The 22840-nt window shown below is 39.0% G+C and overlaps 5 protein-coding genes and 1 pseudogene across 7 annotated transcripts; 4 read left to right on the forward strand and 2 right to left on the reverse strand.

Annotated features, from left to right (window-relative positions):
- Nucleotides 1–537: 537 nt before the first annotated feature.
- Nucleotides 538–1221, forward strand: LOC148918393 (disease resistance RPP13-like protein 4). Its single transcript, XM_089048048.1, has one exon. The coding sequence runs from the start codon at nucleotides 538–540 to the stop codon at nucleotides 1219–1221; it is 684 nt and encodes a 227-aa protein (XP_088904174.1).
- A 938-nt stretch (nucleotides 1222–2159) lies between these two features.
- LOC103324617 (putative cyclin-D6-1) lies at nucleotides 2160–4144 on the reverse strand. The gene is made up of 6 exons (XM_008226697.2): nucleotides 3750–4144; nucleotides 3551–3637; nucleotides 3363–3458; nucleotides 3060–3261; nucleotides 2810–2940; nucleotides 2160–2714 (listed from the first exon to the last, which is right to left on the reverse strand). The coding sequence occupies exons 1-6, from the start codon at nucleotides 4068–4070 to the stop codon at nucleotides 2451–2453; spliced, it is 1101 nt and encodes a 366-aa protein (XP_008224919.2). The 5' UTR covers nucleotides 4071–4144; the 3' UTR covers nucleotides 2160–2450.
- A 3900-nt stretch (nucleotides 4145–8044) lies between these two features.
- LOC103324618 (Octicosapeptide/Phox/Bem1p family protein) lies at nucleotides 8045–10668 on the reverse strand. 2 transcript variants are annotated; one of them, XM_008226699.2, is made up of 3 exons: nucleotides 10499–10668; nucleotides 9474–9752; nucleotides 8045–9376 (listed from the first exon to the last, which is right to left on the reverse strand). In XM_008226699.2, the coding sequence occupies exons 2-3, from the start codon at nucleotides 9718–9720 to the stop codon at nucleotides 8307–8309; spliced, it is 1317 nt and encodes a 438-aa protein (XP_008224921.2). In that variant the 5' UTR covers nucleotides 9721–9752; nucleotides 10499–10668; the 3' UTR covers nucleotides 8045–8306. The 2 variants fall into 2 exon arrangements, with proteins under 2 accessions (XP_008224921.2, XP_088904561.1); XM_089048435.1 differs by lacking the exon at nucleotides 10499–10668 and having other exon boundaries at nucleotides 9474–9856.
- Nucleotides 10669–12518: 1850 nt separating this feature from the next.
- Nucleotides 12519–15875, forward strand: LOC103324619 (equilibrative nucleotide transporter 3-like). 2 transcript variants are annotated; one of them, XM_089049396.1, is made up of 11 exons: nucleotides 12519–12923; nucleotides 13041–13101; nucleotides 13275–13325; nucleotides 13411–13518; nucleotides 13820–13975; nucleotides 14058–14201; nucleotides 14318–14423; nucleotides 14653–14828; nucleotides 14919–15082; nucleotides 15211–15469; nucleotides 15556–15875. In XM_089049396.1, the coding sequence occupies exons 3-11, from the start codon at nucleotides 13284–13286 to the stop codon at nucleotides 15664–15666; spliced, it is 1266 nt and encodes a 421-aa protein (XP_088905522.1). In that variant the 5' UTR covers nucleotides 12519–12923; nucleotides 13041–13101; nucleotides 13275–13283; the 3' UTR covers nucleotides 15667–15875. The 2 variants fall into 2 exon arrangements, with proteins under 2 accessions (XP_088905522.1, XP_088905523.1); XM_089049397.1 differs by lacking the exon at nucleotides 12519–12923 and having other exon boundaries at nucleotides 12949–13111.
- Nucleotides 15723–17713, forward strand: LOC148918394 (uncharacterized; annotated as a pseudogene).
- A 3347-nt stretch (nucleotides 17714–21060) lies between these two features.
- On the forward strand, nucleotides 21061–22587 carry LOC148918395 (F-box protein At3g26010-like). Its single transcript, XM_089048049.1, is given in 3 exon segments — nucleotides 21061–21127; nucleotides 21130–22149; nucleotides 22152–22587. Coding segments are annotated over 3 exon segments (1470 nt in total). The 3' UTR covers nucleotides 22535–22587.
- The last annotated feature ends 253 nt before the right edge of the window (nucleotides 22588–22840 follow it).

Here is a 22840-nt window from a genome sequence, read left to right on the forward strand (position 1 = left end):
AAGCGAAGACCAAGTGCTGACAGCTGCAGCATGGACCCTTCTATTCGTTATGCTGCGATCAAGCTTGCAAAGAGAGCTGGATTCTTCAGTTTTGATAGCAATGGAAATCCCACTGAAGATTTTACTTGTTCTAGGAGGGCATGCCTTGTAAAAACTGAAGAAGGGTCTTCTGTACACGAATTGCCATACCGATTAGAACAGGAGAAGGTCCAAAGTATAATCAATGTGAATGAGCCTAATCTTGACTTTAGACCTGAATGGTTCTCCAAGATGAAATACGTCGCAGTTTTGCAGCTTGGGAGATGGGAGAGCTCAGCCAAGCCTCTTATTCAAGTGGAGGACAGTGAGTTCTTAAAAGGGTTGAAGAATATGAGACACCTTCGGTACTTAAGCCTTTGAGGAGTCTCTAGAATTACGGAGCTTCCTGCTTCAATTCGCAAACTCTGCAATCTGAGGATCCTGAACCTCAATGGTTGTGTTGATTTGGAGCAGCTCCCTCAAGGGATAGGCTCACTCAAGAACCTGACACACTTGGATATGTATGAGTGTTACTTGATCAGCCACATGCCTAAGGGACTTGCTTTGCTCTCACAACTCCGAGTGCTTAAAGGGTTTGTGATTGGTGAGCCAAGGCCTGGAGGCAACTACTGTAAGCTGGCTGATTTGTCAGGCTTGGAAAATTTGAGGAAATTGAGTATCCATGTGGACAAAACGTCTGTTGCTGCAAAAAGAGAGCTCGTTTCTTTGGCAAAGTTCAAAAAGCTCCAATCTTTATCTATATCATGGTCAAGACTTTATGACACTCGAGCAAAGTTCAAAAAGCTCCGATCTTTATCTATATCATGGTCAAGACTTTATGACACTCCCAAAAATCCATTGATGATGGCTCCAGTTCCTGTTCCTTTGGTGAAACTTCCCTTGGTGAAACTTAACCTCCATTACTTCCCTGGTTCTAATATTCCTGATTGGCTAATGCAATGGGAATTGAATAACCTAAAGAAGCTCTATATCAGGGGTGGAAGCCTCTCAAATCTGTGTCACGGGAAAGAAGGCAATTGGGCTGTCAAAATGGTGCGCTTGAAGTTCTTGGAAAAGTTGCAGATGGATTGGCGGAAACTGCAAGAATTGTTTCCAAGCCTGACCTACTTGGAGATGGACAAGTGTCCTAAACTCAGTTTCATCCCATGTGATGAGAATGGTGTGTGGAAAAAGGCAGACTGAGTCTCAATCATTACTAGAAAAATTTATACTTCAATTTTTGCTGCTGCTAGCTAATAAAACTCCATCACCAGATTATATGCTTCTGTCCTTAAAAAGAAGGGTTCTTGAGTTGAGCATTCAAAGTTCTCACTCTTCACCATGATATGTTTCTTTGTTTGTCAGCACCATTGACTGAGTTATAGCTCATCCCACAATGTCTTTAACTTTTCTTTTTTGTAACAATGCCCACAAGATTCAACCCTTTTTCTTTTTTTGAATCTTCGGCCGTCCTTGATCATTGCTTGGTAGCACTTAATTTTGAAGCAACATAAAAAGAAGAAAGAATTTCAGCATTATTTGTAATTTTGCAACAAGTAAAATCCACTGTGGTCCTGAGATGGATGTCTTAAAGACCAATCCAACAAATCTGCAGAAGCCATTCTGCGTTCATTCAATTGTATCTTCAATTCCCAACCACATTCATGGGGGAGTTAATAATATTGAGGACTGAGGAATGCCAGCGGGTGATATGAATCATGGTTGTGTGTGTTTTGTTGGGTGGGATTCACATGCATTCTGTACTACTTTTAAGCTTTAGTACTACTTCCTACGTCGCTTTTCAAGCACATAAATGGGCCAATGCCCTTGGACAAAGATACTCCATTCATCTTAGTGGATGAAAATTACGCGTCTTCAACGTTCCATTTATTTTACTCATTTCATCCGACCATGAAATGCCTTTTCCCGCCAACTTTAATTACTAAGTTCATGCTTTAGGTTGACCAGGCAATGCTTTTTTTTTTTTTTAATACAAGCGATATAGGGAGAAGGAAATCGAACACAGAATCTCGGCTATAAGAATAATTACTCTCAATCACCTAAGTTATAAACTTGTTGACGCATTTTTTCTTTTTCTTTTTTTAAGAAAAAAGGAAAAAGGAAAATGCTTTTCTTACCAGTTGAAGCAAATCATTATCTTATTGAAACATTTTGATGCCACCAAACAAGAGACCCATCATCCCACATCCCAAGTCCCAACTCGACCCAAGAATCCAAACAGGGCAAGAGCAACTCACACCATTCTGTCCTTCCCTTGCCCAACTTCAAAACCCCATAAACCAAATTAAATTCTCTCTCTTCAATATTTATACTTTGTTTTTTGGGCAGAAAAATGGGACATTGCTTATCTGGTAGTGAGGAGGAGAACAATCAACTATTGTGAGGCATAGACAATTAAACACTAAAACAAATCAGCACTTTTGAAAATGATGGGAGAGCCGGAACCTATTTTCACTGCACAAAGTACCATTCAATCTGCGCCGCTTGCTGTCTCTCTTCTCTGCTATAATAGTAGAAGAAGTATGTGTGTTCTGTCTTTGATCTGATTTGGTGAGCTGACGGTCCACCACACTCATTGTGGTTCTTGTTGTGCATGACAAAGTATCTAACATGGACTCGCACCCTTCATTCACCATCATTTCTTGCACCAAAGTCAAGCATTTGAACAAACTCTCCTGTAATGTAAGAGCAGTATAGAAAAAGAAAACTTCAAATTATATGATGTTTTAAGTTTGCTGGCCAATTTATGCGCTATAAAGATTGTGCTTACTTTGTTTACATATTGGAAAGATGATACTGAAGCTTTAAAAGATGGAAACTGCAGTGGGAGCAGCTCTTGACATGCAGATAGGGCCGCTGATGCTGCAATTATCGATGGTTTGAACTCAACAATCTTAATTTCTGTAATCAAAGTCCAAACAAAATGACAGAATTATGAGTTCCAAGTATAACTAATTCAAACAAAAATTTATTTATTTATTTATAATTGAAGCACTTGAACAACTAACAAGCACTTTTACCATTATGGGCATTGAAGATGACATCCGAAGCTCGACTTTTGAGAGCTTTTGCAAGTGTTTGGTCATTTAAGTCCAGAAAAGAGAGAAAGAACGGCAGAAAAGAAAAGGGTGTTATCGATCTCATCCGCCAATCTAGAGTGTCAAGAATGAGAAGCTCCATTTTATGAATTGTCTGCGCATCAAAGATGAAGCCTTCCCCTCTCTGTTTCGCATATACATTAAACAAAAGAAAATTAGTTCCTCTGCCTGCTTCATAGATGTTCTGAGTTCCGTTTCGCTAAAATTGAAGGGTTGTTTAATTACCTGAAAATCGGTGGCGGAGAAGGGTGTGTTCTTCATCTTTGCAGCTAGAGATAGACAGGAGACTTCAAGGAGCCTTGAGACCCAAGGCTTTCCTTCCTGCAATGTGAATGATGGATTTAAGCATAGAATTTAATGTAACATTATCTGGGAATTTCACCAAATTAAAGAAAATCAAGCTCTTTAATTACCGGAATATCTCGCTTGGATAAGAACCGATCCAGGTAGTTAATGGCAAGGTATGGTATGAAAGGGTCAAGGTTGCAAGAATATTGTGCCTGATAAATTATGACAAGTTTAGACCAATATGCAAGAACAGAGAAATTAACTGAAGAAACAGAGCTCACAAGTGTTCTTTTCTTCTTCTTCTTCTTCTATTTCATTTTTTACCTGTAAAAACAGAGAAATGGCTTCGAGGCGAAATACAAAGTAGAAATCTGAGTCTTTTGAGCAGCTTAAGGAATTGTGTGAGGGCATGTGGTCAGATTCTGAGGCAAAGAGATCTGGGATTGTATCAGGGTTGTATTCTTGGAAGCTTGCTAAAGAGTGTGGCTCTTGAAGACCAAACTCATCCATTTTCTTTGCTTGGTTTTGTGTTTCAAGTGAAGTTGTTTGTGAAGTCTTAGTAGGAACAGAGGCGGTCAAGGAGAGGACATTGGAGCAGCAGTTTGAAGAGAGTAATAATAATGATGGAAAAGAGAAGCTTCGCATTCTGTGCTGATAAATTCTTCACCTTCACTCCTCTCAGTCTTCTGTCTGCAGCTCCATTAACTTATATGCATGTTGGACACTTTTCTTCACTGTCTCATTGGAAAATAAAACAGGATAACTTAGGTTAAATTTTTTATGCTTTTTTTTACCCCTAGTGGTAGATAAAAAGAATATTTCTTTAAATGATATTCCTAGTTGAAATGAAAACATCTATTTTCTATTTGTATATGTATAACCTTGTTCCCTAGAAGAAAAAATAATATTGTATTTGCATGTCTATGACAACATTCACATGTGTTGTTTTTTTTTTCGAATAAGACTATATGTTAACCTATCTAATAAGAATTTATATCTTCCCATAATCCGGGATAAACGCCAATACATTTAGAAAGAAGACTACTAAATCCACCGTTATGCACACAATACACAGCAGTAGTAGTAGCATCAGCTGGCATACCATTTTCCTCCTCATGACTTTTATCATATATGCTTAACTTATAGAGGATCTTTGCTTCGATAGTCGTCTATGCGATTATATTGATGCTTAAAACTTTCATCATTTATCAACAGGTGACAATACAACTTTATATTGATGTCCGTGAGACTCGTTATAGAACTCTCATACATAAACGATTGACAATGCATGTGACATGCAGACTTCTCTGTATACGACATAAATAAAATTGTCTACAGTATTTCTTTATTTAACAATCAACAGACGACCTTGGCAGTCAATCAACGTGATTATTTTCTATTAATGGAGAAATGTGAACGTTTTGATCATCGTCAGCTGAAAATTTAATGGAGAAAATGGTGAATCGTCATGTGTCAAATCAGCATCTTCTTTCACATTTGAATCCCATCATATTGAATATTTTTCCTTTCAGCTATAATAAGATTAGGCACTGGGGCCATTTGAGCTTTCCATGCCTCTTCATGTGATTCACGTGTGTGCAATAAATGCCAATATCGTATTGCCATAATTTAGTCTTGAAGCTCCTATCAGAATCTTGCAATTGTAAAACCCAGAAAATCAAGTGAACCCCACCAAATGGGATCTCAGATTCATAGAAATTTCCCATTTGAATGAACCCCACCACTCAATTGAGTCTCAGATTCACAGAAATTTCCTAACCCAATTGCTTTTCCTTTAATTTGAAAGGAAAAGTTTGAGAGAAACTATTTTCTATTTTTTTCTTTCATTTATTTTTCATCCACAACAGAAGAACAACAAGCACCAATGAAGACCAAAACAAAAAATATAAGTGAAAACTGATGAAATTTTGGTGTTGTGCAGAGGACATAAATAACGTCACCTACCAAGAGTTACAAACCATACACAACCATGCATTGCATTCCAATGATTTTTTTTTTTTTCTTATTTTTTCTCTTAAATTTAAAGATCATACATCCAAACTGTGATACTAGTCTTTCCTTGTCATGCCAGGGTGACAGCTAGGGTTCATGTCCTTGTGTTCAATGTGAGCCCCTGTTAAGTGCATCAATCTAAACTTCTTGAGTTTTCTAAGCCCCATGCACACATCAAGTGTCCAAAATTACCAACTGGACTAATTCACATTTGCGTTACGGCTCGTGCCTGGTTTATTATTTTTCTCACTAATTATATGGTACTTAAGTGTGGCAATTAGGGAGATGTGCAGGGCGTTGCATGTGCTTAATTAGAGTTTGAAAATTCATAGAAAAGTTGTGGGGTGCTCCAAGCTGTCCCATATTATGTATAAATACAAACTTTTTCAACCATTTTGTGTCCATTGAATAAGACATGCATTCATCAATTTGCATAGGCATAATCAGACTATGTCGAGTTCATGTCAGTGCTCTTCTTTCTTCATATCTTGATCCAATTTGTGAACTTGAGCCTCTCGTTTACAGGATAACAGGTAAAGCAGCAGACCCACATCACATAGCCAAGACAGGAGCTTTGGGAAACTTCCAAAATTATAACGTTTTGCTTTGTCCCTTGATCAAAAGGGTAGTGAGGGGACATATAAAAAGAAAACAGTTGTATGATTTAACGTTTACACATTGTTTATTTCCTAAATGTGAAACATGCACCTGGTTCTTCAAACACGTACAGAGTCCATATCTCTCTCACGGGCTCACGGGCTCATCACATACCCAAGTAAATGACCCAATTGTACACACTCATATGATTCTGTGTCAAACTAGACCATTCCTAATTTGCAAAACGAGGTCTTAGGTTCGTTTCTTCTCTATCTTATATTAAACAATGTTAATATAACGCAAAGATTCGATGAAAGAGACATGGGATGAATATAGGAAGAGGTAGAAGAGCTGGCGAAGGAGCCAAATAGCTATATCACCATCTTCTTTATAAATTTGTTGTTTCGTGAATGTCTTCTTCTTCGGGAGCCTCTGCCAATGGAGGGGACGCAATTAAAGTCTTCGTTTGTGTGTTTGGCAATTGGCATTGATGCAAGAGAAAGCTTGTGAATAAATATCCCACTTTTTTTCTTTTGTAAGTTTTTATGGCGAATACAAATCCAACTTTAATTAGTGATCTGCTTTCTGCTTTCTGGTGGCTTCTTCCACATATTATAAAATTATAAAATTATATATTATATGCCATGTATGGATATCAAGAATTAAATAACTAATACACACTTGAAAAGAAAATGTATGTGGCATGTGACACCAGGCAGACCAACGATTTGGCTGAATGAAACTCTTAGGTCCTGTTTGGTTCATGAGAAATGAGGCTTGAGAATGGAAATTCAATTGCTTTCTCATATTTGATAAGTCCAGGTATGAGAAATGGTTGTCTGGCGGCACATAGGAAAGTATGGGAGAAAGTGAAGCCCTCTTTTCAACTTGGGTTTTGTTTTCCCTCATCATGAAAAAGTTTGGGAAAATGAGTCAACATTCAATGCACAATTTTCATAACTATTTTGTCCCCATGAACAATTTAGAATTACAAAGTATCATTAAATGCATTCTTATTTTATTTGATTTAATATGGGTATAATTGGAACATTATACAAACTTTGTTTTCCATTCCTACTCAAAACAAACATAGGAAATGAAACAAAGTGAAATCTCCCGGTTACTTTCTCGACATTACCAAACGTGGGAAATGAATCTTTCATTTCTCATTTCTTAATAAATGACATAAGTGATTTCCACTCAAATTCATTATGTAACCAAACGCCTTATGGCATGTTGGTTTGGATTCAAACTAGAAACTTTTTGTGGGCTTATGAATTCAACTCGAAGCCCAAACAATAGTTGTGGCATATGAATGATTGAGCCCGTTAGCAAACCTTGCCAAGATGCTTGACCCCAAAAATAAAATAAAATAAATTTGCCAAGATGCAATGTATTTGTGACTATCATAATATAATTAGTTAGTGTGATTGGAAACGCATTTAGCATTAATCTATTTATCTCTTGGCGGTGAGGAAGACTTTTCCCTTAATCATCCAGTTAATTAGGATATATTATTTACTAAGGGTGGGCATAGGTTGGGTTGGGTCGGTTTTAGTCCCAACCCAATATATAGTGGTTTATGATTACTTAAACTCAAAGCCCGCTCACTTTTAGGCCAACTCAACCTAAACTTTTTGTGATTTGATTCAGCTGTTCAATCGGATTAATTCAAAATTAAACTTACTTTCAAGTTTTAATTCTAACTTATACATAGCGGTTTATAATTGAACCGAAATTGTGCCCACAATATAGTTATGTCTGTTCACTATAGAATTCTCACTTATTTACAAATCATGATGGGCTGGGCAAATCCTGGCTCAGACATATCCCTGAGAACAATTGGAACATTTTTTTAACTTGTGAACTCCAAAATTCAGCCCATGACTTTGCATGCCCAGCCAATATGCTTCCATCAATTCATATGAATCTAATTTGGCCCTTCCATATCAATCCTGAATTGATATAAAAAAAATCATAAATTAAGAAAAGGCCTTTGGGATAGTATAAAAATCTAACAAAGCCTCTTACTATTAGTTTTACTTTTTTTTACAAAGGAACTAAATAAAAGCATTATTTGAAAGCAAAAGTTTTCACTTTTCTATACCATTTTTCCCTTTTTTAAAAAAAGCACTTCACAATACCAAGTTGAAAAAGCTAATTACAATTGTATCATCACTCACTCAGCAATCATCATCAACAATAAAATAACCACACTTTAATCAATCACAGTAATGAGTCTTCTTTCCCTTCATGCATTGCATTTGCATGTCAAGATGTATTGGGGCCCCGACCCATATTTATTTCGGGTCCAGGTCCTTGCCATTCTTCCCCAGAAGATGGCACCACCATACCTGGACTGTATGCCGAAACCACAGCAGCATTTGGATTCCTCACTCCATAGTACACCTGCTGCTGCTGCTGGTTCACTCCATCAGAGACCACCCTAGCTGACACATCATATGGATCCAATCCCCCAACTGGCCTCAACCCTCCACCATATACTTGACCCATACCCGGTATCTGGTTATGATAGCCCACCGGAATCTGACCCGGGTATTGCTGATGAACAAACTGACTCCGAACTGGAACCGGTTGGACCTGTACGTTTGCTGGTGGAACCGGACCCGGGTAATAATAAAGGGGTACTGACCGAACAACATGACCCGGGTAATTAGGATCCGGAATGTAATGCACACCGGGATTGGCTGAGAACCCCGTCGCTTGTGGTACCGGCAGATCGACCGTCTCTGTAAAACCCTCTGAATGATTATCTTTCGTCTCGACAACTTGATTGAAGTCGGGTCGGGTCTTCACGGGTGGGAGACTCGGCATCGATGGAATTGAAGGCACAGACGACGTCGAGCAAAACGGCGAGGAAATAACCGGGGCAGGAGAACCCGGATCCGAAGCCGACACGTTGTCTTGCAATACGGTTCGGGGTTTCGGTTTGAACTCACCGCGCGAGTGAGTCTCCTCGGAGTTGTCTAACCCGAACAGGTAGTCGGGCACTTCGGAGACAATCGAGGAAGCTTCGGAGCGGCCGCGCTCGAGCACCGAGGAATTAGACGCGCCGCTGTTGAGCGCGTCGAGGAACCAGAGCTCACGTTTAGCCGAGCCGTCGAGCAGTGAGCTGATGCTGGAGGATCTCGAGTTAGCTGTTGAGTCCTCGCCTTTAGGGAAGAGAAAGAGGCGGAGCCGAGCAGACTTGGGGTTTTGATTCTGTACTATACGGTCGTACTCTTCTATCATGTTGTCCACGTCCTCGTCCGTCGTGACTGAAATCAAAGCGTCAAGGTCCTCATTCGGCAGCTGGTACTTCACCGTCACGTTACTCAGTCCTGCAAATAATCAAAAATAACAACAACAAAAAAGTACAATAAGGAAGAGTGCAAAACCACTGAATTGCGATTTGACGGCGTGTTTTGAGGAGTTTGCCTGAGAGTTTAGAGAGCTTGGTGAGGAGGGAAGAGAAACTGGCGGCACGGTGTACGGCAACTATTCGAGTATCGCCGCCGACGTAACGAAGCTGATTATCGTGTGGGCGTGGGAGAATCTTGCCGCCGAAGCTGCACATGAACCGTACACGTGTATTCAGATCGTGAGACGGGTGGTCGGAGCGTGGGGTGGACGAGACGGAGTCGGTGGCGGCCGAGTCCAGCTCGGAGGGGTGAAGTGACGTCATTCTCCGTTGAGCAATATTAACTCTGCTCTGCCCTGCAACAAAAGTTATGAAGTTTTAAGGGTCAGCTTTGGCGTATCGAATTCTACGCCGAGAATCCAAAATCGACTTGAAGTTGCAGACCGTAAGGAATGTCTGCGTGTTGGAATTAGCGATTTGGGCGACTGTGATGGATGGCCGTCACAGACGCTTCCCTGACCTGACCCGACCCTGGTTTTCAGTTTGGGTTTTTGACTTCTTTACTGGGCCCCCGCTTACTTTTTTTGTGTCTCAATTTTATTGATTTATTTTACCTAATTTAGCTAATTGAGTTCCGTAAAGCTATATATTAATCTTAGCTTATATGTAATGAGTATTATAATTATTGCCCAGTTGTCGTTGAAAATTGATATACCTCTGTCTGTCCCCTGACTCAGTCAAGCAGAGTAAAGCGTGCTTTTTGTTTAACTTTTATACTGCCATTATAAAAGTTTCTAAGATAAAAAAGCATGGAATCTTCAAAGGATCAATCCATTCCAAGTCTTTCAACGGAAAAATCAATACCATAATCATAAGTATACTTCTAAGATCAAACTTGCTACATGCATAGGTTAATATTTTGCATAATTTTCGATCGAATCGGTGATCGATGATTCGATATTCAAATGGATATTTAGAAGATGAATTGTGCTCCAAAGTTAAAACAAACAAACAACATCTTTTGTGCATTTTGAAAAGACAAAATAAACGAGGTATAAAATGAGGAAAATGAAAGAGAGATAAATAGAAAGAGAATACTCACACTTGGTAATTATGGGGCTTGAAAATTGAAATGATGATCCGTCCGTCCCTAATCTCCTCTATAATAATTGGACCCCGGCCCAGCGAAAACCATTTGCTTCTAAAGAAAGGAGATTGAGAGACTTGCCGAAGAGGAGAGAGGAGAGATCAGAGTGCGGAGTTGGGTGAGCTGCTCAAATACAGATGGTTTATTGCTTAAGTAGCAGGGCGAAGGAAGGTGTGGGCCCCGGTGGTGGTGGGTATTATGCTTTAAAATACTGGTTTTGTGAGCCCATTTGGTCCTGTCTGATTGTGAGGTGCCACGTGGCTGTTTGTCACCATTTTGTCCTGGGTCCCAGGATACTTCTACCCTCACTCGCTTGCTTCCGTGATGCCCTCACTGTCCAATCATACGACAGTTTGATATGCCGCATTGTCCGCGAAACCGCGATCAATGGGTCCTACCTTCTTTGTGCTTTTTGCTCTATGGTAAACTATTGATTTTCTGACCCCAAAAAAAAAACTTATTGATTTCCACGTGTGAAAAGTTTAATACAGACAAATCTTAAAATAAAAAAAAATCTTTTCATGGTCAGAGACTATTAGCTAGTTGGAAATGATTAAAGGGACGTTTATGGTAATATCCCGCTTGGGCGGTGCTGGTTGTTGCTTACCCAAAAAAGAAGAAGAAAAAAAAAATACTGGAGAAAACTTTGGGCGGTGGATAACATCCTTTTAGAGACAGAGACATATTTTCGAATGTTTTTTTTTACTGAATAAGGGGAGGTTTTCAATTTTTGAGTGCTGCATTGCATCACCTTCTCTTTCTCTGACCCCATAATAAGCATCATGCTTTCGCCTGTACACAAAACAAATCTTTTATTTTCCTAGGAACTTCCTTTTTTCCAATCTTGGTCCACACTAGCAAAGGATTGGTCTTTGGGTTGGGTTGGGTTACCCTCTCTCTCTCTCAACCAGGGGCTGCGACTTCTTCCCAAATCCTAATTAATTTTAGAACATGAAATTGGACCCAACCCGTAAATAGACCATAGCATTAGGCCTTACTTAAATGCCCAACTCAGTACATTCGATTTCTTAAAACTGGGCCTTTGGGGAAAATCTTAAAACTGGAACCATAGCATTATGCGTCTTCTACAACACTGTTGTTGTAACTTGTATTTGATTGGTCCAATTACTATTTCTGTTATTGTTTTCAAGCTACGCCGTTTTTCATGGTATTCATCGTTACAATATATGACTGTAACAACGTCACATCACGCTACGTGTAATATACTTTAAATTGAGAAAATATCAATCACACTTAATAGTGTAACACGCAAATTTGTAGTAACCTGTAACGATGCCCAAATACTTTTCCAGGATTCATACTGAAAAACATACTGCGGGATATTCCATATTTGACCGCCCAATATATTGACCATAATAATAGGATCAACATATTGCACGTGTGGACGCACGCAATGAATATAAAAACACCACCACTTAATTTGTGCAATTATATTCGTGCCTCGTATACATTACACATACCGAGGATCAATTGGTTACCCATTCTGCAACCAAAAGCTTCTTCTGCAGGCTAGCCTAAGTTTTTTTATTTTCAAACTTTTTTCCAAAGTAGTTTTGATTCGATTATCAACAATACGTTACGTATAAGGCACAAAATAAATAAATTTGGAAAAAAGCCGACTGTTTAATTGTTTGTTTGACTCAACTTCGGGAGAGATTCTATCACATTCCATTGAATAAAAGGGAATCAAGAAAGTTTTGAAAAAGTAGGGAATTTTTTAAAATCAAACGTTTTAAATAGATATTAATGCACCTTTCAGATTGTTTAGGAAGTAATCCAAATTTAAGATTATTGTCTATATTTTCATTAACTATTCCAAAAAATTCCAAATCACACCAGCCAATTGAAAATGATGAAAGATAAACAATTTGTATTTGTGCGGGACGCTTTTATTTATTTTTGATAATCCCCAACTGTTGACGAAATGAAAGTCGTGATGCAAGCAATTCCAATTGAAGCACTTTCAACTCCCTCCAAGCAAACGAAAGTTGTTCGTCGAGGTCTTGCATCTGAGCGAAGCTAGTTGTTTTACAAGTCAATATCTTGGAAGATTCTTCTTTTATATATTCATTTCTGCTGCACCTTCCTGTTCCCATTCCTGGTTCTTCCTCCTCAGCTTTTAGCCATTGTCAATCTCATTCACCGATCACGTCACAGCCAGCTTCCACTTGCTCTAAAAGGAAGAAGAGACCCTTTACTTTTTTTGGCTTTTAAATTCCACAGCCTGCTGTCATTTTTGCTTTCATATTCAGGATTACTTCACACAGTCCATCCATCCGACCCCATCTTCTCAAAAACACAACAGAATCTCATCTCTTTTTCTGTCCACGTGGACAATAATAAAAGCCTGCAATAATTTGTATATTTAATTCCTGCTTCTCTACAAGCATTGCCTTTATATATTGCTTGAACAAGTCAAAACCCTCTCGTCCAGTTTCTTAATCATCTTTTATATTCTTCTTGTTTCTGGAAACAGTGAAGGATATACTATTGAAAACCAAGTTGCATATTCAAGTCAGCCTTAGGAATCTACTCAGGTAAACAAGTGTATGCATACTGATTCTGAAACCCATTTTCATTTTTATCTCCTTCTTCTGCATCTTTGATTTGTTCCCTGTTTACCATTTTCAAAAATAGTCATAAAGCAGTCAAATTTATAGTGTACATGAAACTTATATAAAGAGTTTAATTCTGTGTTTCTCAAATATAGGGACTAGCCATGACAGAGGACAATGAAAGCAGGGCTTCAATTAAGCATGAGGTTTGTGCTGCTCAAAGCATTGAACTTTTCTTCATTATTTGATTTACCTGACCCTGAAATTTCTAATATCTCATGTGACAAGCAGGGACATTATAAAGCTATGGCGGTTTGTTGGTTTCTAGGACTGGGCTCCCTTGTCGCTTGGAACAGTATGCTGACTATAGGAGATTACTATTATAATTTGTTTCCAGCGGTAAGCGGCTACTTACTATACACTTCTGTTTTGTTTATGATTAAAGGAATGATCTTTATCATTTGAAGGATCTGGCGGGTGTCTAAGAACTTGTTCAGGTTCAAGGCTGAGTGCTTTGTTTGAACAGGATATATTGTAATTCAGTTACAATTTGTAAATCAATTAGGCTTCTAGTCAGATTATCATTGCCCTTTTGAAATTGCAGGGCAACAAAAAAATTTGGACTTTTAGTAGTGGGAACCTCTGTTCCATTAAATGAAAGTCTCTGATTAAAAGTCTGATGAGCATTTCTCTTTTATAGAGTTACCACCCGTCGCGGGTTCTTACCCTTGTTTATCAACCATTTGCACTTATTACTATGGTAACACTAGCATACCATGAAGCAAAGTTGAACACCAGGAAGAGGAACTTAATTGGATATGCTCTCTTCTTCCTTGGGACCTTGATGCTAATAGTGGTAAGTAACGCCTATGTACATACTCTATTTTTGCGCCCCTTTCTACTCCATGTTCTTAACTTCATTTTCACCTTTGTAATAGGTGGATTTAGCTACGTCTGGGCGTGGAGCGATTGGACCCTATATTGGTATATGTGCATGTGTTGGTGCATTTGGGGTTGCAGATGCCCATGTTCAAGGTGGAATGGTCGGAGACCTGTCTTTTATGCATCCTGAATTCATCCAGGTTGGTCTTCTTCTCAGAGTTCTTCAATGTTTGTGACCTCTTTTGTTATCGTCTGTAACATTAACCTTACAGTTTCCTATCTTAGTGAGTGCTGTTTTTATGTTCTGCTTCTGCAGTCCTTCTTTGCTGGCTTGGCTGCATCAGGTGCTCTAACCTCTGGCATGAGGCTGATGACGAAAGCTGCCTTTGAGAAGTATCACAATGGTCTTCGTAAGGGGGCGAGTATGTGAATTTTCTTTACTAATAGACAAATTGGTGGTTGATATTCATATACCTGTTGTTGTAGTGTGGTTAAATGTGTCAAAGCCGAAAATGTGGACTTGTGGTACATAGAAGTAACGTTTCAAGTTCTTTATCTGATCAGCTGCTTTCAGAAGCTAGAGTCATACTTTCTAATTGACTTTAAGTACTTCGATCAATGACAATTTGTTGTATGATTGGTCTTTTGCAGTGATGTTCCTAGCAATTTCCACACTCATTGAGTTTCTGTGTATTCTTCTATATGCAATTTACTTCCCTAGATTGCCTATAGTAAAGTACTACCGCTCAAAGGCAGCCTCAGAAGGCTCTAAAACTGTATCCGCTGATCTTGCTGCTGCTGGCATCCAAACACAAGCAGACATAGAAGTATTGAAACTTTCTTTAATCTGATGATGTATGTTCTTGAGGATATGCTTAGATGTCTAATTACTAACAAGCTTTCTAAAATTTTCACAGGTCTCAAATGATACTAAAATACTTCCAACTCGACTGAGCACTAAGCAATTGTTCATGCAGAATATAGATTATGCACTTGACTTGTTTCTGATATATGTGCTGACATTATCAATCTTCCCCGGCTTCATATTTGAAAATACCGGAAAACACCAGTTAGGCACATGGTAAGTTTCAATCCTTTTGTCTCTTAAATGCTTGTTTTCTGAGTATGGCCCACAATCTCATGTATTACCAATTCCTCTTGTAAATTACAAAATAAGAACTTTGTGTTGGTTGCCTGGTGAACTCAAAGGTATCCGCTTGTTCTGGTGGCAATGTACAATGTGTTGGATTTGATATCAAGATACATACCCCTTGTGAAATGCCTGAAGATCGAATCCAGAAAGGGCCTCATGATTACAATTCTATCGCGTTTCCTGTTCGTTCCAGCATATTACTTCACCGGAAAATATGGCGACCAGGGATGGATGATCTTGCTCACATCAGTCTTAGGATTAACAAATGGTTATCTCACTGTATGTGTCATGACAGTGGCACCCAAGGGTTACAAGGTTGGTCAACATGGTTCTAAATATGAAGTTACTTTTACTGGTTTCTCATGAAAGTTAATTAATGTCTTGGGTTCTTTGATTTGCAGGGACCTGAGCAAAATGCCTTGGGAAATATACTTGTGTTGTGTCTTTTGTGCGGCATATTTGCAGGAGTTTCCCTTGACTGGTTATGGCTCATTGGCAAGAGCAAATTTTAAGGAGCCGAAGTGTGATCACCAAGAAATAAAGTTGCTCTAGTTTGAATGCTAATTTCATGATTGGCTGAATTGAAGACCAAATAGGAACTACTTCTTGCAACCTTGTAAATTATTGGTTTTCTTTCTTGAATTAAGATGATAGAAGAAGATTAGTATGACATATTGAAGATATAGTAGGCCTGCAGCAAACCTTATGCAGTGTGTTCCCATTGTTGCGTAACTTACATTTTTGTTCACCAAGTCTTGATCTTGAACCTCGTGCTACCAAAAGAAGAGAGAGAATATCCCAGTCTCTTGATCTTGAACCACACTCAGAACCTCACTTAAACCCCAGCATGTTGAATCTTGATGATCTCCCCGACCTTGTATTGATAGAAATCATTTGTCGACTTCCCTTTGCATCTGTAGCTCAATGTATGTGCGTGTCCAAACGTTGGTTCAGTCTGGTTTCTTCTAATCCTTATTTCGTTTGCCGTTTTCTATGTGTACCAAGTGATAACCAAAAGCCCATCCCACGCATATCTTCACGAATCCAAGGCAGCCAAGGAAATTCTTTGCGACGCCCTCCTCTAATCCTCTAGAGTCGTTAACACGCAACATGAATTTTAATTCCTCCCTTGTTTTCAAGGGCGTATCAACACACCAGAGTATGAACCAATTGTGGTCGGAGCTTATGACGACTTAGTGTTATGCTGCGCAACCATGTGTTTTCAATGTGATTACTACATTTGCAATCCACAAATCAGGCAATGGGATGCTCTTCCTCCCGCTCCTCGATGCCACCAGGAAGTAAGAGTGGGATTCATCTGCAAACCCTACTACTACTATAATTATAAGAAGCAGCAATGTGAGGAGGAAGACCACCGAAAAGAAGTAGAAGAAGAAGTGATGCATGTAGTAGAATCTGGCTTAATGTTGAGTACAGGTACAAGGTTGTGCGAATAATTCCTCAGTGTCCAGAGAATTCCTTCGAGTTCAACATGGAAATGCTCTCCTCCGAGATGGTAGATGGATAGAGTCAGTTGTATGGAATGCTCTACTGGTGGAGCTCTAGTGATGGCTTTGTTATTGGTTTGGATCCCTACTCCAACGACAGCTCCAACTCGGGTAAATACTGTTTCCATTTCATTGATAAACCTGAAGATGAGTCGGAGTCGGAGTATGGAAGAGCATTTGATTTCATGGGTGTCTCTAGTAGAGGGCGTTTGCGAATGTGCCAGTACTGCCTGCGTATGTTGGTGATACCGATGGTGATGTGAGTGTTTGGGAGTTGAAAGATGACCACCAGATGGACAAGGACATGGACATGGATGACGCTGCATGCAATGACAATGGCAGATGGTGTTTGGTAGGCAGAGTTACTCTGTTAGATATGCTTCCGGAAACCCGTTGATGGTAACAAGGAAATATCAGGGCAAATGGCTTAACACGGTTATGGTCCTCGCTTTCCAACCCAAATGATGATGATGTCTTGTATTTAGAGTTGTCTCAACACATCATCATGTGCAACATTCGCCAAGCAAGGCTAACGGAGGTTTCGAACAAGCCATATTATTATGGTAAGATTCACTCTGCTAGACCTGTCTTCCCATTTGTGTTCCAGTGGTGGCCGACACCGATACTTACTCGACACAAACTGGCCTCCTCCTCCTCGAATTCCCACGTGTGCCGTGTAACCACTAATACTACTAGTACTACTAGAACCAGACGAGCCACCAAGAGAATGTTGCAAAAAAGAAAAGAAAAGCTAGCTCCACAGAAAAACAAAGCTAGCGCACACCATGCATGCAAGGCAGCTAGCAACTAATTCGAAAGGATTCGAAGCTAGCCGATGAGGCAAGAGAAAAAAAGTTTCACCTTCCCTAATTTGGTCTGAATTTGATGTTCATCTTTATATTTCATTATGTAACAGTTAATATTATATATGTCCCATTGGGATTACTACTAGTTAGGCTAGTTTAATACTTGATTGCCACTTGTATGTAAGTGTGTGCTCTCATCTTGATTAGATTTATGTTATGTATATATAGTATACTTGATTTTATAATGGAGGATGCAATGAAAACCAATTCTAATTCAATAACAGAGATTTGCCTAATGTTAGAAACTCAATCACAGTTGAGGAGATTTTTTTTTGTTCCTCCACTGATTGGCCTAACTAATTTTGTGGGGATGGAAATCTAAGGCAACTGATTAGATCATCTCAATCACAGATGACCAATGTCAAAGACCCTATTGCATGCTTTCTCTATATCTCCTCCTCAAGTGCATTCCTAAAAAAACTAATCAAATTTAGGCATCCTTACCTTTCGGATTTCCCACCAATTTTATAGAAAATTGCTGTTAATTTGCAATTTTTTATATATTAAAAATCCCATTTGGATAAAATCAGTAGGTTTTTACAGTTACCATTTAATGGTCAATGTTGGAGTTCACTCTCTCCTCAAGTCATCACGCATTCCTTCTACATGTAATAGCAAAGCATGCAATTTCTCAAAAATTCAAGTCCAAATATCAGAACAAAAGAAGAAGAAAAAAATGTCTGCAGAATCAGAATTATATGTTTGAGAGTTCTTGAAGAAATCTCTCTGGCCATTTTCATCATCTAAGTATATATATTGCATTACTTTAGTGCTGCCTTCTTGTTGTAAAATATGAATTGTACCTTGCCTTCTCTCCACTCCAACTTTATCAATGCATGGTTACGTGAAGCAATAGTTTCTTAGGTTCCAAAGGATTAATGGCCCTGGTTTGAGGTTTTAAATTCATAACTTAGCCATTAATAAACTTTTCCACCTGCAAACCTTTGCCTTCCTTTTGTTCTGCAAACTTTATCCCCCTACTTTCAAGCAATTTCAGATTGTACATATGTAACTTTGATACTACATTGAATTTTACTTCTTCAATCTTGTAAACTTTTTCTCTACGAAATAATTCATTTCTTCCTCTCAATTTTACTCTCAGCATTTTTTTCCAGTGTGCTGCATTCATGCAGATGTTAATTAGAATATATATTTTTTAAGAGAAGTAACTGCCGGAAAATGTTAGCCTTCACTAAGATTTTGAGGTTTGAGAAATTAATACAAAACCCGGTATGTCTGTTCCGGAGTTTGCACAAGGCCCCAATTCCAGTGACATGGGAAAAACCCAAAATTGGCTGGACAAAACTGAACTTTGATGGATCTTCTAAAGGCAAAGCAGGAAAAGCCAGCATTGGAGGGCTATTTAGAAATCATAAGGCTGACTTCTTACTTGGCTATGCTGAACCTATAGGAAGAGCCAATAGCATTATTGCAGAACTGGCTGCACTCAGAAGAGGCCTTGAGTTGGTACTGGAAAATGGTTGGAGCGATGTGTGGCTCGAAGGGGATGCAAAGACGTTGCTTCAAATCATCGCGCAAAGGAGACAGATTCGATGTGCAGAAGCACAAAGGCATATTAGTCACATAAACTTGATCATACCAGAGATCAACAACTGCATCTTGACTCATATTTACAGAGAAGGCAACAGAGCGGCTGATAAGTTTGCTCAAATGGGACATATGTGTGGAAAGCCTCAAGTTTGGCAACACATTCCGCCTAATCAAGTTTTATCCATCATGCATGAAGATGCTGAGGGTAAGATTGTTTTTCGTAAAATATAAGATTTTAGTTGTTGCTCTTGATCATTGTAATTCTTTGATGCACATAAGTTTGTAATTTAGGCAATTGTTGTAAATGAAATCTTAATGCAGTCCATTTTATATTAAATTCATGCACTGTACTACATTAGTTTACAAAGGGTCTGATGGTAAAGTCCATAACCACTTCTCGTAAGAGTCTGGTTTGAAATTAGGTTGTTGGCTTGTAATTTCAAAGCATCTATTTCACCTATAACTGGCAGGTAGGATGTGAGAATTATATATCAGAGTTTCAAGATTGGACCTAGTCCTCATTAGTGGTTTTTACTTAAATATCTCAAACTACTTAATGAAACATGATAAGACTAAATCTAATCATGATAGTAAAAGAAAATTACAGAGAGAAAGAGAGAGCAGAGGTTTGGGGTTAGTTTAATATAGGTGGTGGAGATGTGTAGTACAACAAGTTTTCAGTACCTTAAACAGTACAGGTAGAATAGAGCAGCAAGTAACAGAGTTGAGGTTAGAAAGTGAAATGGTAGTACAAGGTCAAGATTCAATACAACAAAAGCTTGGTCTTGGTGTACTGCATTCTTTAATGTCATCTGTTGCCACAGCCAATATATATATATATATAGTACTTAAGGGTGGCTCAAAATCAATCATGCAGATGCAGATGATGAGAGCAGTGGAGGTTCCAGATTGAAGAAACATCATTGAGTGCAGCGTTGATGAATTGAACTTGTTTCGAAATTTCATCAGCGCTGCACCCAATTATGTTTCTATCCAATTTTGGCGAAGTACTGGCTGGCTTCTCTGGTCTTCTTCTTTCTTTTAGGCCTTTTTCTTGTTGCGCAGCACATTTCAAAGGCCAGGATCAGCAGCCTGCAGCCCTTTTAAGTTTGGATTTTTCTTTTTTCCAACCCAATTTTCTCCTCAATTCCGGAAATGCATTTTATTGTTTTCCTTTGCTTTTGACTTTTGAGGAGAGAATAGGAACCAACCAACACCATTGGCAAAAATAGAATTACGTACCTTAAATAAAATACCGGTAGTGATCAACCAGGGAGTTGACCATCCTTACAAATAGGAATAGCCCAAATAAAAATTCAAATTGGGTGAAATAAAATTGTCTTTATTTATTTACTATAATGTGTACAATGATCTCTAGTCGATGGGATGTCATTGTTCGATGTCACGGTGACAGTGACGATGTCGTTGTGGCAAAAATTTGTGTTAGTAAGTTTATATTCAGAATTAAAAAGTGTGGTAAAAATGCTTACGTTGAATAATGCTCACTCATTTATACGAGAGTGTGTTTGAGTTTTTTTTTAAAAAAAAAAAAAATCATGTTAGAATTGAAAATAAAAAATGTGTCAAGTGAAAAAATTAAAATAATAAGGCTTAATAAGGAAAAATAATTATTTTGCAAATATAATATAAACGTTACCATGAAAACAATTATTGATGTAATTCTTTTTATTTGTAATAATTATTTAGCTTAATAATATTCTGTCATAACTCATAATGTGCCACGACTGCTTCTTCTTGATCTTCTTCATTGACTTGAAGCAAGCTCCAAAAACAATATTCTTTTTTAGCTGCGAGTTGGGCTGAAATGATGTTGTAAATTGTGGAGTAGGGTTGGCTGGGCTCAGAAATCTAACGTGGAAATTTTTTTCTTTTTGGGGCCAAGCTTTAGCAGGCCCATAAAGCACTTCAATTGTTACAGTCCATTTTTGGCCCAGAAAGCATAACAATACTGACCCTGTCCATGTTGAATCTTGATCATCTCCCTGACCTTGTACTGATAGAAATCATTTGTCGACTTCCCCGTGAATCTGAGCTGTATGCAGGTGCGTGTCCAAACGTTGGTTCAGTCTACTTTCTTCTAATACGTATTTCGTTGGCCGTTTTCTATGCGTACAAAGTGAGAACCAAAAGCCCATTTCGGGCACTCTCATCTTTACGAATCCAAGGCAACCAGGGAAATTCTTTTCCTCGGAGCCTCCGGACCGCAAGTTGTCTTTGAGTTTCCTCCCTTGTTTTCAAGGGTCTGTCAGCAACAGCACACCAGAGTATCAACCAATTGTAGTAGGAGCGTATACCGACTTAGTTTTATGCTGCCCAACCATGAGTTTTCAGCGTGATTACTACATTTGCAACCCCTACACCAGGCAATGGGATGCTCTTCCTCCTGCTCCCCAATGCCACGAGGAAGTAAGAGTGGGATTCATCTGCGAACCCTACTACTATAATAATGATAAGAACCAGCAATGTGACAGAAAAGAAGAACAAGTAGATGAAGAAAGTGAAATCCGGGTTAATGTTGAGTACAGGTACAGGGTTGTGCGAATAATTTCTCCTAAACGTCCAGATAAATCCTTGGAATTATTCAACATGGAGATGTTCTCGTCGGACACTGGCAGATGGACAGAGTCAGTTGTATCATGCCCAAGCGTTTTAGGACGTTGTGTCGCGATGCAGGGGTTGCGTTACAATGGAATGCTCTACTGGTGGAGCTCTGGTGAGGGCTTTATGAATGGTTTGGATCCCTACGAAAAGTCGGGTAAATATTGTTTTCGTTACATTGAGAATAAGCCTACAGATGAGCGGACGTCTGGATCATTTAAGTTCCTAGGTGTGTCTAGTAGAGGGCGTCTGCGAATGTGCCAGTTCACCCTCGCGGATTTTGATGATAACGATGGTGATGTGAAGGTTTGGGAGTTGAAAGATGATCACCGGATGGACATGGACGTAGTTGCAGGCAACAATGGCAAATGGTGTTTGGCAGGTAGAGTTATCCTGTACGATATGTATCGGGACAATCCGTTGATCAAGTCATGGACACGTCAAAGACGATGGAGGTGCTTGCTTTCGACCCAAATAATGAGGACATCTTGTATCTAGAGATTGCTCAACATATTGTCGTGTGCAACATTCGTGAAGAAAGGTTAACGGAGGTTTCAAAAACACCGTATTCTTATTTTGAGATTCACTCTGCGAAACCTGTCTTCCCATTTGTGTTCCCGTGGTGGCCGACACCAATACTTACTCGACACAAATCGGCCTCCTCCTCCTCGAATTCCCACCTGCACCGTGTAACGAGTACTACTAGAACCAGACGAGCCATCAAGAGAATGTTGCGAAAACGAAAAGAAAAGCCAGCTAGTGCTTGTGCTTGCAGACGAACCATTGCAAAAAAGAAAAGAACTACTATCTACAACAACCACTACTTCTTAATCTAATTCTTTTAAATAAAAGCCCCATAAAATTTGAGAATTTTTCAAGAAACCTCTCTCCTAATTTCATAATTGTTTGAGAAATGATCAGAATTCTGAATCTTTTCATTTTATTTTTCATCTATATATAATTCATAATAATCTTCCTCATCTCTGCAAATTTGGTTCAAGTTATCAATACAACTAGATAGAGGATGTTTGCTTCGCAAGTGTTCGGAGGGAGGTGCCAAAAGTCTTAGCTACTACCACAAAGCCCAGTTGGGTTCTAGTCAGAAAGAAACTATTGCCGTTTGTGAGATGGGAAAAGCCCAA

This window comes from Prunus mume, linkage group LG3 (assembly GCF_029339155.1).
Source record: "Prunus mume cultivar Tortuosa linkage group LG3, ASM2933915v1, whole genome shotgun sequence".
Lineage (NCBI taxonomy): Eukaryota > Viridiplantae > Streptophyta > Magnoliopsida > Rosales > Rosaceae > Prunus > Prunus mume.

Excerpts from the sequence above, each read along its gene's own strand:
- LOC148918393 (XM_089048048.1), top strand. The coding sequence starts at position 538 with ATGTATGAGTGTTACTTGATCAGCCACATGCCTAAGGGACTTGCTTTG.
- LOC103324617 (XM_008226697.2), bottom strand. The coding sequence starts at position 4,070 with ATGCGAAGCTTCTCTTTTCCATCATTATTATTACTCTCTTCAAACTGC. Across the intron at positions 3,262-3,362 it reads TCTCCGCCACCGATTTTCAG|AGAGGGGAAGGCTTCATCTT; the intron begins GTAATTAAACAA and ends TATGCGAAACAG. Across the intron at positions 2,941-3,059 it reads CATCTTCAATGCCCATAATG|AAATTAAGATTGTTGAGTTC; the intron begins GTAAAAGTGCTT and ends CTTTGATTACAG.
- LOC103324618 (XM_008226699.2), bottom strand. The coding sequence starts at position 9,720 with ATGACGTCACTTCACCCCTCCGAGCTGGACTCGGCCGCCACCGACTCC. Across the intron at positions 9,377-9,473 it reads CAAGCTCTCTAAACTCTCAG|GACTGAGTAACGTGACGGTG; the intron begins GCAAACTCCTCA and ends GATTATTTGCAG.
- LOC103324619 (XM_089049396.1), top strand. The coding sequence starts at position 13,284 with ATGACAGAGGACAATGAAAGCAGGGCTTCAATTAAGCATGAG. Across the intron at positions 13,519-13,819 it reads ATTATAATTTGTTTCCAGCG|AGTTACCACCCGTCGCGGGT; the intron begins GTAAGCGGCTAC and ends TCTCTTTTATAG. Across the intron at positions 14,829-14,918 it reads AAACACAAGCAGACATAGAA|GTCTCAAATGATACTAAAAT; the intron begins GTATTGAAACTT and ends AAATTTTCACAG.